Here is a 17,244-nt window from a genome sequence, read left to right as displayed (position 1 = left end):
GCGCTGCTCTTTGATGCCACCCGTCGAGTTCTCGCCGGGATTTTGTTTCACTCCCTCCGTGTATCTTTTCTGGGAGCGATGAGAGGTGGGCTCGGCCGCGGCGCTCCGCTCGCTCCGAGAGACAGGAGCTGGCCCCCGCAGTCGCCGGGTAGCTGCTCTCCAAAGCGCCGACCTTGACCTTCCCGGGGCCAAAGTCTTAGGTTTAGCTCCTCTATCGCGCTATCTCCAGGCATTTTAAAAATACTCCTGAAACTCAACGATTTAACCCGCTTTTACGCTGTTCACATCAAAACTGGATGAGAAAAAAAAGAAGCTTAATCCATCTTATCTGTTGACTGTCAAACTGCTCTGGCTAAAACCTACTCACAAAAGACAACTAGGTCACCCAGGAAAGAAAAAAAACAGAATTCCCCCGTTACCCAGGGGAAGTTGCAGCCTGGTAATTGACTTAGGAGGAGATTCAGGAGCACTTTAAAAATAGTCTCTTCCTGAATTAACTGCAAGACTCGGAGGTGGCAATGTTTACTTGTGTACATTGCTAAGAAGTTGCCTGTTTAGGTGTTTCACAGCACACTCGCATACAGATCTTTCAAAGCAATCTCCTACCTATATTTCCTTCCAACTATTCCGCGTCACGCTTCGTGTTATACACTTTATTTATGACAACTGAACAGACAAAATAGCAACTTCCTCCTTGCAGCTGAAGTCGTAGCTCCCGTTATCCATCCTCCGTCTCAGATACATGCCTCCCCAACACCCATACCACCAATTACTCATTCATCCTGACACCCTCAGGTGAAGTAATGTCCTTTTGATGGTTTTGAAATTTTAAGAAAAGCATTTAAAAATGATCAGATTTCAGCGGGAGTGGCGTGTGTCCTCTAGATGTTGCCGAGTGATAACACCGATATCTCGGCGCGAGGACAGTCATTCTTTAGGTTTTGCTGTCTCCCTTTACACGCTATCAAGGGAAAATTGCAGCGCTTCTCCAAAGATGGATGTCTCAGAGATCGTTGTCAGCGAGCCCGCTGCTAACTTCTCCAGGCTTTTTGTGATGAAGCGGAGCACTTCACAGCTGATGTATTTCAATTGTTCAATGACACCAGACTGACAGTGTCGTTGTCGGTAATGCACACAAAGTCGTGTGAGTTAGTGTGTGTGTGCAAAATCAGAGAGGGTCATGGGCATGGCAAGATCCTGGGTTATCTTCGGATCCCCATAAACACAGAGTCCAGTATCCCCCATAGGAATTACGTCCATCGTGGACGATTCCACGCTTCAGTGTCCACTCCCACCTCTCGGTGCCGAAGCAGGAAGTAGTGTGCTGACTATATAGCAAAAGTAAGTGTGTGGAGGTCGGGGTGGGTGGGCATGTAGCTTGTCACAGGCCCTTCGCAGACCTGCACATAAGGTCTGCCTTTTCATCAAAGGAATAGTGTTTGCTCTCCGGCAGAGAGTTAGATGAGAAGATTGATACCACTCTCTTATCTGCCGGTTCAATACAAGGCCACAGCCCGCAGCCATTTAGGTTAGCTTAGCACAAAGACTGCAAAACAGGAAGGGAAACAGCAAGCTCCGTCCAACGGGAACATAATCCGTCAACCAGCTCCTTTAAAGCTCACTAATTAACATGTTATATTGTATTTGTTTAACATTTTGTAAAACTACAATTCCCCATTTCTGTAGGGTTGTGAGCCAAACTACTTCTTGATAGAAGCTGTCGACTGGCTACGTAACCTACAGTAAGAAACTAACATAAAGAAACATTTTAATGCATTTTGTAGGAAATAAAAAAGAGAGAGATATAACAAGTTAATTAATGAGAGTTAGAGATGGGTTTGTTACCTTCCAGCAGGGCCAGGCTAGCTGTTTCCACTTGTTTCCAGTTGTTATGCTAAACTAAGCTAAGCAGCTGCTGTCTGTAGTGATTAAAGGGGTGATACTCTTATCTAAAAAAGGTCTTTGTTTTATTTATGCCATGCAGATATATTGTAGACGTCACACATTTTAAATCAGCATTGAGAACGTAATCAGTTTATTTGTGTTCAGAAGCATACAATATCAATGTTTCTGTCGGGCAATGGTGCTCAAACACCTGTATTCCTAGCTGTGCCCTTGAAAACAATACTTTGCCAGCATTGTTGGGTCCTTCTGCAATGACCTGGTGGGTGCCCCCCACCGAATCCCCCCCCCAACCTCCTGCTCAGCCTGTGTGGAGTGTCACAGCTAAAATGCCCTAATCTCTTTAGCTTGTTTAACTCTTTCACCCTCAAACCCTCCACAGCTTGAAAACAAGCTTGACCTGAAGGGGTAAATCCTGCTACCAAATCAACCCCCAACCCCTCCCTCTTCTCACGTGACCAAATCATGTGGTTGTCAACTTTGTCCCCCTCTGTTCAGCAGACGGGTTAGGGCGGGTTTGTGGGAGATGGAGGAGGCTGAGGACGGAGATGCTAGTGGTGGGGGCCTTCCCCTGTTTTAAAACAAGCGCCTTTCTCAGAGATAATAGTGTGGGCTGTGGGTTATAAATGATGCATTTTGCTCACCAGGGCCTGATAATAGTGGATTGGGTATGGGGGCGGGGGAGAAAGTTCATCGCTCTCTTATCAAAGCTCTGTGACATTTCTCCTTCAGCTGTACAATTTCATATCACATATCTGCTTTAAAGATGTGGCACCTTTTGTTGAACCGATACCGTACATTCCATTTCACCCCATATGCCTCTCTCGCGGTATATTAATTTATAGCCCATTTGCGGGCTCTATAACGCGGCCTGTCGGTGGAGATGACTGGGATTCATTGTTGGGACATCTGTAAATTGTGACGCACAGGTTATTGAACTTTGAACAGCAGACATGTATTTGCTTTGATTCAAAGGTAGTACTCGATATCAAGAGGGATCCTCTGCATTGTGAAGCTCAAACACATTTTCCCCACTTGTCTCTGCTGTTGTCGTTCTTTGTTTCCCCATAACAGCCTACCTCCCTGTTAATATGCACAAGATAATTGGGAAATAAAGGTGAAGTAAACCAAAAGCTTCTTTTTTTTTCTTTCCTTTTCTTTTTTTTTCTGCCTCGGGCAATTACTTTTCCTTGAAGTTGGTTCTTTGAACTAGTTAGAGAAGTCAAATTAATGTTGAAAACGGCGCGAACAGACCCATTGCTTTAACAAATGTTAATCTGCGGTTGCAAGTTCATGATGTCATTTGTCATCTCTGACCATTCGCAGAAACCTCGCTCCGGGCCAGAAATTGTATTAAGAAGATTCAGGCTTTAACTTTAACTGTACTTTGATAGAACCATTCGTACGGTGAAATATGAATCAATCATTGCATTTCCAAGAATTATGGAAAAGAGTAATTCAGTTCTAGTCTTAAATCAACATTATAGCATTCTGATTAAAAATGTCTCTTTCAAAACAGACTTCATCAAAAATCCTTTATTTTTGTGAAAATCTACAGAACTTTGGAATTCCAGTGGAGATCCCAATTTTCTAAAGCTACCAAATATATTCACAAAATATACCAAACGTCCGGGAAAATATGTATTGAATTATCATCGATATATATAACTTTTCCCATTGGATTGTATGGTGCAAGTATATCCTGGGTTTGAAGCATCCACGTCATAGCGTTGATAAAGTCCTGGTATCAGTAAGATGCTTTTTTCAACCTTAATGGGAAAGGGGGAGACTGCATGTTAAGGGTCCAGGAGTGTTGAATTATATCTAATAATATTATTTCAGAGTAGAAAGTGGTAGTTGAGCTCTTTTAGGGTCTCTGTCTGTCAACAGTCCATACCCATTTATTCTTTAAATCATACCCAGGCTGGCACCCCGCCACTGAGCTACTCATTAGCATTCAGTCGTATGCCATTGAAGGCGAGAGATGAGCTCTCCTAGTCCTCCACACACCATGACAAAAAAAAAAAGACAGGACACACATTTGAAGAAAAAAAAACTAAAAAACAAACAGATGCCAGCATGGAGCATCTTGGGTGCTATCTGAGGAGGATCTCCACACACAAAGGGACATTCATTGGTCTGCCAAGTATCTGTGGAGTGCAGGAACAGACCCTAGAGTCTAGCGACAGATGATGATCTTATCGAGGGAGGGGTGGGGCGTAGAGGGTGGGTGGGGGTTGCAGAGGGTGAAGGTGGCGAGCAGTGGGTTTGGTTGGGATTTTCGGAGGGGGGCCACATTATGGGTTTCATTTTACCAACACATGTGGCATTTGAGAATTGGACGGTGCCCAGGCGCTGAGGTCGTTAAATCTCCTCATAGCCCGTCATGAGCTCTCCTCTTGGGTCCGTCTGTTTGACAGACTAAACACTTCTGTGTTTGTACAAGATGCATTTGTGATGGAGTTGGGATTTTTGGGGGGCCTGTAAGAGGTATTATAGAGTTTTTGCGGTTTCCTGGTTGGTTACAGAACGTACCAGCATATTCTTATATTTTTTTCACCAAACCTGTAAATGCTCATATAAAGAACATACATACAGTGCAGGGAGAGATGTCATTATTCATCCACGGGGTGTTTTTGTGGAGATCTTCCACCAGTTTCTGCAACAGATGTGACAAGCCATCTGTGAGCCAAGGTCCTCAGGCAACATTTGGTGTGAGATGCGCACAACTGGCACCTAAACATGGCGGACCACAAACCGCACAAATTGAATCGTACCCCCTTGTCGTCATCCCCCCGCCTTCTTGCATCCACACTACCCAGTGCCCCCCTTTTCATTCCAAGCAAAAAAAGAAAGAAAGGGTAAAGGAAAAGGAATCAGAATCGTTGGCTTGGGGATTGCTTGTGCCGTTTGTCAAGCGGGGCTAAACAGGAACTTGCATCCAAGCGGTTAAAGGCCGTGGGTCTTATCTGAGGACAAACAGAATGCATCAAGCGGTGGCTGTTGCTCTCCATGATGACGACCAGCTGTGCACCGATGTTTAATTATTTCTCTGTAATGAGCTTACCCACCTTCCACTGCAGCACCAGGAAAGACAGCATGCAACAGCAGGAACACTGGAGGGGAGACGGAGTGGAAAGAAAGAGCGAGATAGCGGCGTCCAGATGATCTTACTTATGGGCCTATTCCAAAACTGTGCCTGCGTTTTCTCTCGAATATGACTTTGTGTTTAGACCGTTTGTTGGTGTTGCAGAGATATCTTCTTCTTTTTATTTGGGTATATGATCAGCAAGTGCGTTATTTTTGGCGGGGAGTAACGCTAACCGATCATGTTTATTATGCATGCAAAGGAGCACATAAGCGCACATTTCCATATGAGCACAACAGACGGACACAATGGCGCGCCCGCAGATACACAGCTGATATTTACACAGTGGAACAGGGCTGAATAGGTCATTATACAGCGAACGCACCAGAAAAGTTCAGCGATCACTTCAGCCCATTCAGAATGCCCTGAATACCCATTAGCCACACGTGTGACCAAATAGGTTAAAGAGACACAATGTTAACAACTCGTGTAGAGTTTGTTTGAATAATAATAATGCATCAGGATTATTTGCCTGGCTAGATAGTTGGCGGGTTGGCTTCCTGTTAGAATGTCAGTTCTTCCTTTGCAGGATCTCAGAATAATGATGGCAGCTGACCCCGGATCTCTGGTCTCCCGAAATATCATCCCAATGATCAAACGGTCACATGTAATGAAAAAAAAAGCCTAAAACATCACTCTGTCGCGATAAAAATGTCCTTTGTTGGAGTTGGTGGAACTTCTTCAGTCTCGAAAGTTCATGAAATCAGAAAGAACTTACAAGACGCTACAGATGTCTGGATCTTCACACTTCCTCTAACAAGACCTATCTGGGTTGTCAAGGCAACCATTCGGAAATGTACAGTTGAGAACTCTCCCATGTACACACACACACACACACACACACACACAGGGAAACATCCTCTCTGGTAAACTATGTCACGGCCTGCCATGGGGTTTATCATAACTATTTGATTAATCACCATCCTGAAAAAGTACACTGAATCTAAGAGATAAGACAGTAAGAGGGGTGACAGGAAGGTGAGCACCGGTAGTTCTAACAGCGCTATCCGGTTTCACTGTTAATTAACTGGAGCTCTGCACAGCACTAACAAGGGCCCAGTCTTCCAGGAGCAACAGAAATAGGCCTGCCACTGGCTGCTCTCGCCAGCCAGCAAGCCTGCACTGTCTCACAGAGATTATCTCAACACAAGACACCTTTCAAGTCAGGTTAGCGCGCCATGTGTCTGAGGAACACCATCAGATGGATGCTCGCTTGATTTGCTTATCCAGTTGGCTTCAACCTTCGCGGTTTACCACGGGGCTCTGAGGCAATAATGTGATGTAGGTTTGAGGGAAGAGGACAACTGAATGAACGTCACTGTGATTTGATGTGGAACTTGGTGTGCTACATAGATGGCTGACTGGTTTGGGTTCTGGTGTGCGTTTCTTTTCTTTTTTAGGAGAGCTGGATGGCTTCCTTAAAGACGGCGAGCGTCGTATCAACAGCCGGCAGGAGCTCCCTGTGGGGACGACATGGGGACCCTTCGAGGGAAAGATCGAGATGAGCACTGACAGCATTGCACTGGTATGTCCTTGTTCTAGTCAACTGCTGTATCACTTTTGAATGTTTGGGCACCACTGTTTAATATTAGCCAACCACAACTAGACAGGCTCACACCACAATGGTTGGAAATGACTGAATAATATAATAGGTAGCTGAAGTTACTAAATACAGGGTGATTTGAGAAGAAGTCAGCTCAACACATCTTAGCCAGAGTTTTGGAGCCCAGTACAGGTGCTCAATACAGAATTCAGAGCATGTATTGCCTCCACGTGGCTCTCAACATAGAGACGGCTGAGCCAGAGGCTGGAAGCTAACAGTGCTAACAGCACAAACGTAAACAAAACACAAAGAAGCTTGGACTACAACACACACAGAGGGAGGGCGACTTCCTTCTCTGCTCAGGTAGACGTTACTCAACTATAGCTATAGAAATGCTCTGAATCCCGTAAAGACAACCTAGGAACCTAAAGTAGCAGACCACCGCCAACTGCCAGAGGATCTCAGGTTGCTCTCGTTTGGTCTTCAGCAATGCAGCTCGCTGGTCATGCAATGCTTTGAGCTTCAGCAGACACGTCAATCCTAAAATGAACAGAGAGCCCGAGTAAAGCAGCTAGACCTGGTGTGATGGGATCCCATGTGGTAGTTCCAGGTTTAAACCCTGGTTTGTACCAGCTGTACGAATCAGAATGAAAGCGAGTGAAAGGAGCATCGCAGTAATCAGGATGAGACCAAATTAAGGCATGTGTGGCGGATTTTACCATCAACACCCTGGATCTTTTACAATGTTCCTAGATTGGTGCCTCATCAGGAGCATGCTCCTGTAAGAAGAATGTCCCGCGGGGTTCAGTTGAAGAAAGTTGTTTGCCATCCAGTTATTTGAACCTCGCTGAGACCATCCTGCATAGAGAACAACATACCAAAGTCTTTATTGGAAGGTGTATAATGAGGCACACTTTACAAGGTGTTATAATTGGATGCTCTGAAGCACTTTGTGGGAAAAGGTCAAACTGCCCATTGGTGGGGCGATGAGTAAAAAGACAAAGCAGGTCGTGCAACAGTAGAAGAGGATATGAACACACTTTCACGAACTGAGAGCCCAAGTGATGTCTTTACTAACGACTTGCTTCAAAATATTAAATATCAATGATTTATAAACCATTAGTTAACCATTAGTCACCGTTTATAAAGTATGGCTAATTAAAATCTGTTAGTTGGACTGGAGGGATGATTAAATTAATTTATTTGGTCATCTTTGCCTCTGGCAGCCATGGGAACACAATTGTCCTACTGTACATCTAAAGGCCGTATTAATGGCAATTCCCATGACATTCAAACCCATTGAGGTGGCTCTCCTGGGACCCAACTGGTCCCTTTTGAAGTGCATCCACTTCAACCACTTAATCTGCAAATTTCACGACAAAACGCTTTGATTGGTGGATTTTGAACTGAATGAAGTCACAATCCATTATGTGTTATGTTCCTCCGCACACAGCAGCCTTCATGTCTCTTGTTTCAAAGAGGCTGGTGTTGACCTGCTGCTCCGGTGCAGTGACGAGGCCCTCCAAGGGTTTCATATTCCATTCTGCATTTGGATTAATTAAGAAATTCCTATTAAAATCGTAGCCAAGCTCACATTCATCCTGTTAAGAAACATAAGGATTTTTCGAACTCGGAGGCCCTCCCCCCACGTTTTTTTCCTTAAACTTTACTAAATCATTTCTAGAGCAACTGTTTTCTAAGCTCCCCTCACGGTTTTGAAGTCATCAGTGGCTTTCAATAACCCGGGCCGTATTATAACCATGAAATATGGCTTCTCTCAGGGTAAAGCCAGTTATCCTTGGGCGGAAAAGTGATTTGACAGAGCAACACCTCAAGTCGCCTCCCAAAGTAACACACTCCATATACTCCAGCAATCTCTGCATGAATTTCCCTGAAAGGCGTCCAATACCAACCCTTCAACCGTCCCTCAAATGACCTCGCTGACTCAGGCGGAAATCATCTTTTGAGAATCTCTTTGTTGCTCGTCTGCTTTTCACAGAGACAAACTTTGCAAATTCATCCCCCAGCTGAACTAGATGAATACGCTGATCGTTGCTCTTGGCTAGAGTGATACGTTCTTAACTAACTACCCTCCGAGGAATTCATCCAGATCCTCCTCAGGTTTTTCTTCTTTTTTTTTTAAGCGAGCAGGTGCTGGTCATCACCTGTAATAGGCTGTGGAGGGGTTACAGAATATGCCAAACCTCCCTCGCAATTAAAAGCCGAGGAAGACACTTTGGCATATTGCCTTTAAGGATCTCATGTGTGTCTATCCCCCTTGGGGCCCTCTCAGTGCTTTGCTGCTTGCCCTCCTCCTCTCCTAAGTTTCATCTCTCCAACTGGGTACTGGCTGTTAGCAGCTTCTCACTATCTCTCATTAAAGGCTAGGTCAACCCAACTGGCATGTTTTGTTTTACCAAGGCTCCTTTCAGGGTTCAGTGTAACTTTTTACTTTGTTTCTTGGACGCAGAACGAGCCAGAAAAATATCAGCCGATTCCTCGTATTTAGGCACGTCACGAGGGAATCATCTCATTTACAGTATTTTTTTTTTTTTTTTAAATGAAACTTCTAGTTATTGAGCTGTTGCCTTGTTAAAACATGCAGCCGTTGGCAACATCTGTAATGTGTATGCTGCGTTTATCTCAAGTTATTTCAGTGGGAGGCAAGGGAGTTGTTCAAACCTTCCAACATGGACGGGGGGAACAAACCCTGATGCCTCACCTGGAGAAGGGGGATAGGAAAGTAGAAAGAACAAATGTGAAAGTGAGCAGCCGAAGAAGAAGAATAAGAAGTAGATGAAGATGAAGAAGACGAAGAAGAAACCATATGCGTGTCAGGGTTGCCAGTGCTGCAGAGCGGGGTCAGAAGGCAGGCAGAAAGTGTTTGAGGTAGAAATAAAGGTTCATTGCTTCAGCTAGGAGGCACTCTCAGTCATTCTCATGAAGTGTGACCTTCACAGACTATTAAATCTCCTTTTACTCTCTTTTTATTTTTTTTAAACCATCGAGGTGAATGAATTACCCCAAGGCGGCCAGGTATATGGCATGAGCGACACCTCTCTTGTGAATGAAACACATGACCCGCGCGGTGAGATATTGATATGCCCTCTCTGAAGTCAAACATATTTTACCCATCTGCGTCCAGACACGTCGTTTCAGATACGGCTTTTATGGAGGTCAGGCTATTTTTGTCGTGCCTGCCACGGGTCCGTTCCTCGATCCTTGGCACGGCACCCGGAGAGCGCCTGAAAGTGTAACGTCTCCTTAAAGTGGCTCCCAGTAAATAATGAAAATCCTGTGAACTTAAGCAGCTTCTTTCTGCGTTAAACTGGAGCAGGAGCAGCTTTGGAGCAGGGCACGTGTCGGCCCGGCCGGAGTCTGATGGAGGGAGCTGTTCGAGGACGGAAGGTAGGGGGAAGGAGAGGGGTTTGTGGTCCCCGGAGGTAGCGAACGGGAGCGGGCCGGCTGCCGGTGGACGACAGGCCTCCGTAGCCGGCCCCCGGGAGTGATGGATGACACCGGAGAAAGAGCGCCGAGTGGAGCGTTACGCACGGTTGTTCAGACAGGCCTGGAAAGAGAGGTGTAAAGCTTGAAAAGGAAGAGAGAGAGAGAGAGAGAAAGAGAGAGAGAGGCAGGGGAAAAACAGAGGGGAGGAAAAAAAAGCATGACAGGAAATCTGGGCATCTGCAGGACAGAGATAGGGTCACATCTCAACCGTTTATCAAAGAGGAAAGCAGATTTCACAGCTGATGGGTCGGCCGTGGCAGGTCTGCAGACCCCAGGCGCTCAGCTTGGTGTGAGGCACTGCAGTTATAGTTATTGCTGTTGCAGACCTGTTAACGCAATCACATTGCGCTGTATCGGAGCAGCACATATGCCTGGCCTCGCCGTGGTCTTTATCATTCTTAGATCACACACAGATTTGAGACGTTTTTTTAGTCGAAATACAGAACTGGTTTCCACACGTAATATCTTCTAAAGACGATAAGGATATGTAAGGCAGCCTAAATGGGACACAACAGAAGGCTCTTAACTAGATTGACACACAGAGACAGAGTCTGAGCTCAAGACTGAGGAACGGGACCCGGGTTAGAGCGAGAGAGAGGCAGAACAGCAAGACAATAAAAACAAGCGAGCTGGAGAAAAGAAAAAACAGGATAAATCGACCAACAGTTGGCGGTGTGCTGCTTCCTTTGCCCCACTCCTCCTCTCCTCTCCTCTCCTCTCTTCTCCTCTCCTCTCCTCTCCGCCTGACTGATGGAGCTGCCAGAGTTCCGTCTCATCCCTCACTTCTCTCACTGATCAATCAGACCATTAGACTCCAATTACAGCCGCAGCCCCGGCGCAGGTGAGCGACGAGCACATTCAGCCCCGGCTGCCGACAACGCCTCCACCCGGCTTCCTCGCACACTCTCTCTCTCTTTCTCTCTCTCTCTCTCTCTCTCTCTCTCTCAAATTAACGGAAATTAATAGTGACACTCAGACATAAATGTCTGCAACGGACGGGGCTAAATTAACAGTCTGGGCCGAAGCTATTGAGTAGCAGGTGTCTTTTTAAAAGAGGTAATTACCTACACCGGACAGAACTGGGAGGAGACGGCGGCCCCGCCGGTTCGCCCGGAGTGAGAGGCCTGGCCTCGGTGAGCCTGGCTCCCAGTGTAGGTGTTAATAATTGATTGGGAGGCGAGCTATTAATGAGCAGCAGATTTAGAGCTCGGTTGTAAATGTGTGTTGATGAGGGTGTTGCCGCCTCTCGTACAATGCCTTACCAATGCTAATTACCGGGGCTTAGTCAAGGTGCACTGTAATGAGTCTGGATTCAATAGAATTCTGGTCTGCATGTGTTTTGAAGGCCTTTTAGTGCAAATGACATGGTCATTGTAATGCATACAGTGCAGATCAAGATATCTGGGGTTTTATCTAGTCCTCCATCTCCATGTATTGTTGTGTAAAAGCTTATACTGTAATGTATAATAACCAATTTAGACCGAACTAAATATCAAGGCATTATCCTTGAATAAAAATCATCATAATCATAGTTATGTGTTTGCCAATACATATATATATATATATATATATATATATATATATATATATATATATATATATAGTGATAGTTGGAATATTTTTCAGAACTGTTACATTTGTGTCTGTCGTTTTGAATTGCTTACGATACAAAATGAAGCCTTCATGAATTCTTATGAATCTACTGGTGTCGCATGAGAGCAGAGCCATTAAACGCCTGCACGCTCGCACATGTGCACAATGTGTCTCGGGTATTTGTGTGTGTGTGTGTGTGTGTGTGTGTGTGTGTGTGTGTGTGTGTGTTTGTTTTGGGTAGTGCTGTACGTGTGGGAGGTGCGTGTGCGAGCGCCTGCTGTGTTTTGGGGGGCTGTGAACAGAGAGCTTTAGCTAGTAGACTACAGAAGAGCAAAAATGTCAAGATACTGTCCTAATTTTCACCTGGGACAGAGAGAGAGAGAGAGAGAGAGAGAGAGAGAGAGAGAGAGAGAGAGGCTGTCAGCCAATGGAGTGTGATTGTTGTGTAATTTAGTACAGGGGTAGGAATATGGGTCTGTGCAACCTCCCCCAAAAAAAGATGCTCTAGAAATTATTCAGCCCATCACTCAAGCCATTTATCTCGCCCCCCTTTCTTTTTCCTCTATTTTTGCCCACCTCCCTTCCCAATATGTTTATTGTGAGCTACCCCTAAACTTTAACAAGTGGCGGCGGATTTTTCTGTTTCAGAAATTATATTTTTCTTCTTGTCACTGCTTCATTAATCAAGAGGAGGCATTCTGAAAAATGTTTTGTTTTGGAGGCTGCAATCTATTTTGTGTGTGTGTGTACGCGCGTGCGCGTGTGTGTGTTGTAGTTAATCTGCGCCCGTGGCAGGTTTCCCCTCCGAAACGCAGCGCTAAGCAGCGGTATCGCAGGCCTATTGTTGTAGCCTCTGTCATAGCAAGGAGAGCCTGATGCAGGCCTGGGCTCGGCTGATAAGGAAAAGAGGATTCAACATGGCTGGAAAGGAGAATCAGTGGGACTTGAGAGTGGAGTACGGATGGGGCAGATGCGCTCGTACACACACACACACACACACACACACACACACACACACAGACATGTGAACAGAACCATGCACAAATGTTCTACACATACACAGTCACACATGAGCCGACACACACACACACACACACACACACACACACAAATCATCACCATCATCACACTGGCACATGCCCAGGCAATTATTTACAGTAACATCCAATTACATATGCAAGAAGGCACCCCAGGATAGGACCTCTGTGTAGCCTAGCTGCTAAATCACACACACACACACACACACACACACACACACACACACACACACACACACACGCACGTGCACACAAACAAACAAACCATTAAACAAACAAAAAAAAATAGCATTTTGATTTATGTTTGCATTTAAAGGTGGCCCGTGCTTTCTATCCGTCTCGGTTGTTGTTTTATTTTTTTTAAATCGCCAGACACTATCAGGACTAACAGGATTTGAATTTCTAGCGTTGGACACACAAATAATTTTGGCACAAAGAATGTGGCTTCGTCTAATGAAATAATGGGCCCAAATTTTAGGCGGAGAACCAATTTGTGATTGCATGCATCAATTATTTCTTGGGTTTAAACCAATATCAGGACTGGGGTCTCTTCAGATGGGTAAAATGGTAATTATCTGGCGTCATCCATATATTTATTGATGCTATTTATCGATGGTTTTCATGTTCCTGCGTTACAAAAAAAAAGGAGGAGAGGGAGCATCAAAGCATATTGTATTGAAGTAGCCCTTTAAATGTAGGCTTTTTTTAAACGCAGATCAATTTGACATTGATGTCCGTTTGGTAGGCAGATGGATTGCAGGCTGTGATGAAAGAAACTCACAGCTACTGTTTTTTTATTTATTCATTGCTGCACACATTTATTTCCCAAACCTGCTCTTTCAGAGTTACTGTGTGCATGGCTGGAAGTCACTGCTCCTTGTATTTAGCCGTGAAGCACTCAGTCAGTCGCCACAGTCAGACAGCTATTACGGCCACGGCCGAGCTCCACTGTTTGAGAGATAATGCATGGTTGACTTGATCTACAAGTGAACCTGACATTTTGCCCGTCCCTTACATCACAGCACAACTACACCCAAACTGATATGGCAGGTCTCCCGTATACACACAAATATAAAGATGGGGACCAAGAGCTCGCCATGTTTATGATTTTGATGCATTCATATCTACATTAGATATTAGGTATTCTCTCCAAACTAAGTCTGTGTTATTCTCCTGTCACTCTTATCACAAGGAACAAAGTTTTCCCTCTTTATCTCCTCGCTGTACAAGATGAAGGCGCTGACGTTGAGATGTTGAAATGAAACGTGTTTTATGTCCTTTCACTCCTCTAGCACATCTGCTTTCACCAACTTCAAAGCACGTTTATGCTACTTCATACTTCCGCTCGTTTCAGAGGATAATATCGCTACACTGTATCTATCACTACATTTATCAGACAGCTATAGTTACTGGTCACTTTACAGATTGAGATTTTAAATTAAAAACTAACCATGAACCTTATGAAATTCAATGTCATTATATTGATTAAACTTGGACCTTATGGTGCAGTATATTATAATAAAACAGAAGGACAAGGTGTACTTTTACTTTGACACTCAAGCACACTGAGCAGATATAACTTCTATACTCAAGTGGGATTTTGAATGCCGGACTGTAACTTGTTTTACTCAAGTAAAGGATCTGAATATACGTCTTCCACCACTTCCTGTTTTCAGTTTTCTTCTGTAAAGCAATGTCTTGTGGATTTGGTTGCACACAATTTTATTGTTGTGAAAATGCGGCTACTGCTGCAAACATTCTAGAACTTCTGTATTTTCAATCATCTAAAAAACGCTAAAAATGCTTTCATCCAGTCATTTATTTGTTCTCTGCCGCTCTCTGTGTAGCAGGTAGATTCTAGATAAGATGAGCGTGCGTTATTGTGCAGATCTCACACTGCTCATGTCGCTGTAATGACATATATGGCTCCATCCTCACAGACGCCGAAGATGTGCCCATTCTACTGTTACTAGATAGACAGGCTGCTGCCTTCCTGCAGCAGAGCAGGACCAGTGACGGCTGAAAGCCCCGCAGTCCAGGTCCTTGGGGAAGACGGGTCCGGGGGGTTGCTCTCCACACACCCACAGGGGGCTAGAGGAGGGTGAGCCGGGTGTCCCTGTACCACCTCACACTCACACACAACTCTCTGGGTGTTTGCTGTCTGCCAGTGGCCCATCAGAGACAGATACACAGTCTGCATAGCAAACTTGTCACACTGAAGAGATGCAGCGCCTGATGCTTATGTTTCCTGTATGCCATAAACCCCCGCGCAAAACAGCTTGATGTGAGCATTGACATTCCTGAACAACTGTTAATTCGGGGTCGCACAAACACCTACGTCACGCGCTGTCGCTTCCACGCTGATCTCAAGAGTCTCGTGAAATGGGGGGAGACACTTCTTTAGCTGCGATTTACAGTAAAACTTAACAAGGAAGCAAGCAGAGCTGGGTTTCAGACTGCACAGGCAGCAATAGTGGCGCTCAGAAGTCCCCGGCTTCACGCTTATTCGCCTCGTTTCACAGTACGCAATATGTCTTCCCAAATGAAAGACTATCCAGCACGTCAATACACGCATTGCCTCAAAGGCACAAGGGGAGGAAGAAGAAGAAGAGGCAAAGAAAAGTGAAACTAAGTTGAACGGTGCCAGCTGCTTTGCCATCTGTCACTGTCATGGCTGCACTTGCAAAATGTTGAAACAACTTTCTTGAAAAGTGGTGCAGATAATGTTTTCCATTTGCCAGATAGTTATCTCGGTTCTTCCATGACAATCTGAGATCAGAGCGGGTTGCTGGTGGCTGACCCACCCCTCTCCATCAGCTGCGATTGCAGAAATGTAAAGTTGCAGTTCTCCATGTTTTGCCGCTGGTTGGAAAGTGAGCAAATGAGACTTTAAAACCTCCCCGAAATCGTATGTTATTGACAGCAAAGAGCTCTCTACAAAAGCATTGTCGCTCTTCGGAGTTTCGTTTTTTTCCCTCTCTTGTCACATTGGCGCGGGAAGCGGAGAAGCAAAGGGGCTTTCGCCTGCTTCACCTCCTTCAGAGAGCAGACGCACTGCCACCCTACAGGGAGGCAAACCCCTGCTGGTGGACCTTGATAAGTCCTCGCCGTCCCCTGTCCTGGCCTTAGCCCTCTGATCCTCAGCCTAGTTGGATCGGGGCCGACCAAAGACAAAGCTCTATCAAAACGACTCCGTATGAACAACCGAGCAGAAAAGAAATTCAATTCCTTTGACAAAAAAAAAGGTTAGCATTGATGATAAGAAAGCTGATAGGTGCTGGAGGAGATGAAGGTCTGGACAGTGTTCATTCACTCCCCGGTGGTCAGACAGCACCTCATTAGATGGATGTGTATGAGGCTGTCAAAGCGGGAATATTATACTGCGGGGTCGTCGGCAAACTAATTGGGTAACAAAGACCATTTCCAGCTCGAGAAACCCATCTTTTAACAGTCAGCGTGCTGAGACTCTGATAAGAGAGTTCACGTCTAATGCATTTAGCGAGGGCCAAGTTCACCATCTTTATCTTATTTACTTAACTTAGTGTAAATATTGTTGGCCTTTTTTCGCGCCGGATTTAGCCAGACCTTTCTGAAGTGCACCCGGGGATCAAACTATTGCGCACTGCAGCAATATGTGGACGATCAGGTGGTATGCAAATCAAACATACCTTTGGTGGGGGCTGTTAGTCGTTAGAACAAAGTGACCTGTTTCCTCTCTTTGTTCTTTGTCTCAAATTATTATAATTGTTTTATTTGTTGTACTTTGCGGTTATTCAAATTAAGATTCTGTCCACTTTGATATACGTAGAGCTTCAGAATGCACAGACTTGAGAGAGTCTCCTGAAATATAAAATCACATGCTATTCTAATGCATCATGAAACTCCACCAGAGGAGAGAGGGGAGTTCAAAAGAATATTAAAATCCAATACCTAGAGGGGGGCACAGGGGTTTATCTAAAGTCAGGGGCTTTATTCAAGCATCATGCCTACTATTTTATTGTTTGTCTTTATTTGCTGCCTCTGACTGATCCTAGTCTTCCGCGTGTGGTTATGAGAGCAGGGATTTGTTGTGACCCCATTGACTGATTGACTCCTGAGTTCCCTTTTTTCCTCTTTGAAGAAATCCCCCTTCCACAATCTGCATGTTTATTCCCGACAGAGAGCGAGTGGTTCTGTCCGGAGAATACGCCACCCGCCACCTTGACCCCCAGGGGCCACGGTAATATCCATACAGGTGAACATTACTGGCTCCGGGTTCCCCTATTATGTTCCCTCACACAGCTTCTCGCCGCTCGGGGAGTCAGCCCCAGCTTACATGCAAGAGATCAAACAAGTCCTTCCCAATTGAATTCAAATGGGAAATTTCTAGTAATTCAAACAGTGAGTAGTGAAGCGACAGGGCTGTTCTGTCCCCTGACCAAAGCCAAACACTAGCAGTGTGTGTGTGTGTGTGTGTGTGTGTGTGTGTGTGTGTGTGTGTGTGTGTGTGTGTGTGTGTGTGTGTGTGTGTGTGT

General features: G+C 45.1%; 1 protein-coding gene across 1 annotated transcript in view; it reads left to right on the top strand.

Moving 5' to 3' along the window:
* The window catches only part of zfpm2a (zinc finger protein, FOG family member 2a), a gene marked incomplete at its 3' end in the record, with an annotated part of 117,929 nt that overhangs the window by 48,709 nt on the left and 51,976 nt on the right, over positions 1–17,244 (top strand). Inside the window, exon 4 of the mRNA XM_079227930.1 lies at positions 6,451–6,575. Within this exon, the coding sequence (XP_079084056.1) occupies positions 6,451–6,575 (125 nt within the window). The remainder of the gene's footprint in view (positions 1–6,450; positions 6,576–17,244) is intronic.

This window comes from Taurulus bubalis, assembly GCF_910589615.1.
Source record: "Taurulus bubalis genome assembly, chromosome: 12".
In the NCBI taxonomy this organism is placed as follows: domain Eukaryota; kingdom Metazoa; phylum Chordata; class Actinopteri; order Perciformes; family Cottidae; genus Taurulus; species Taurulus bubalis.
This window is presented reverse-complemented; position numbering and strand designations above follow the sequence as displayed.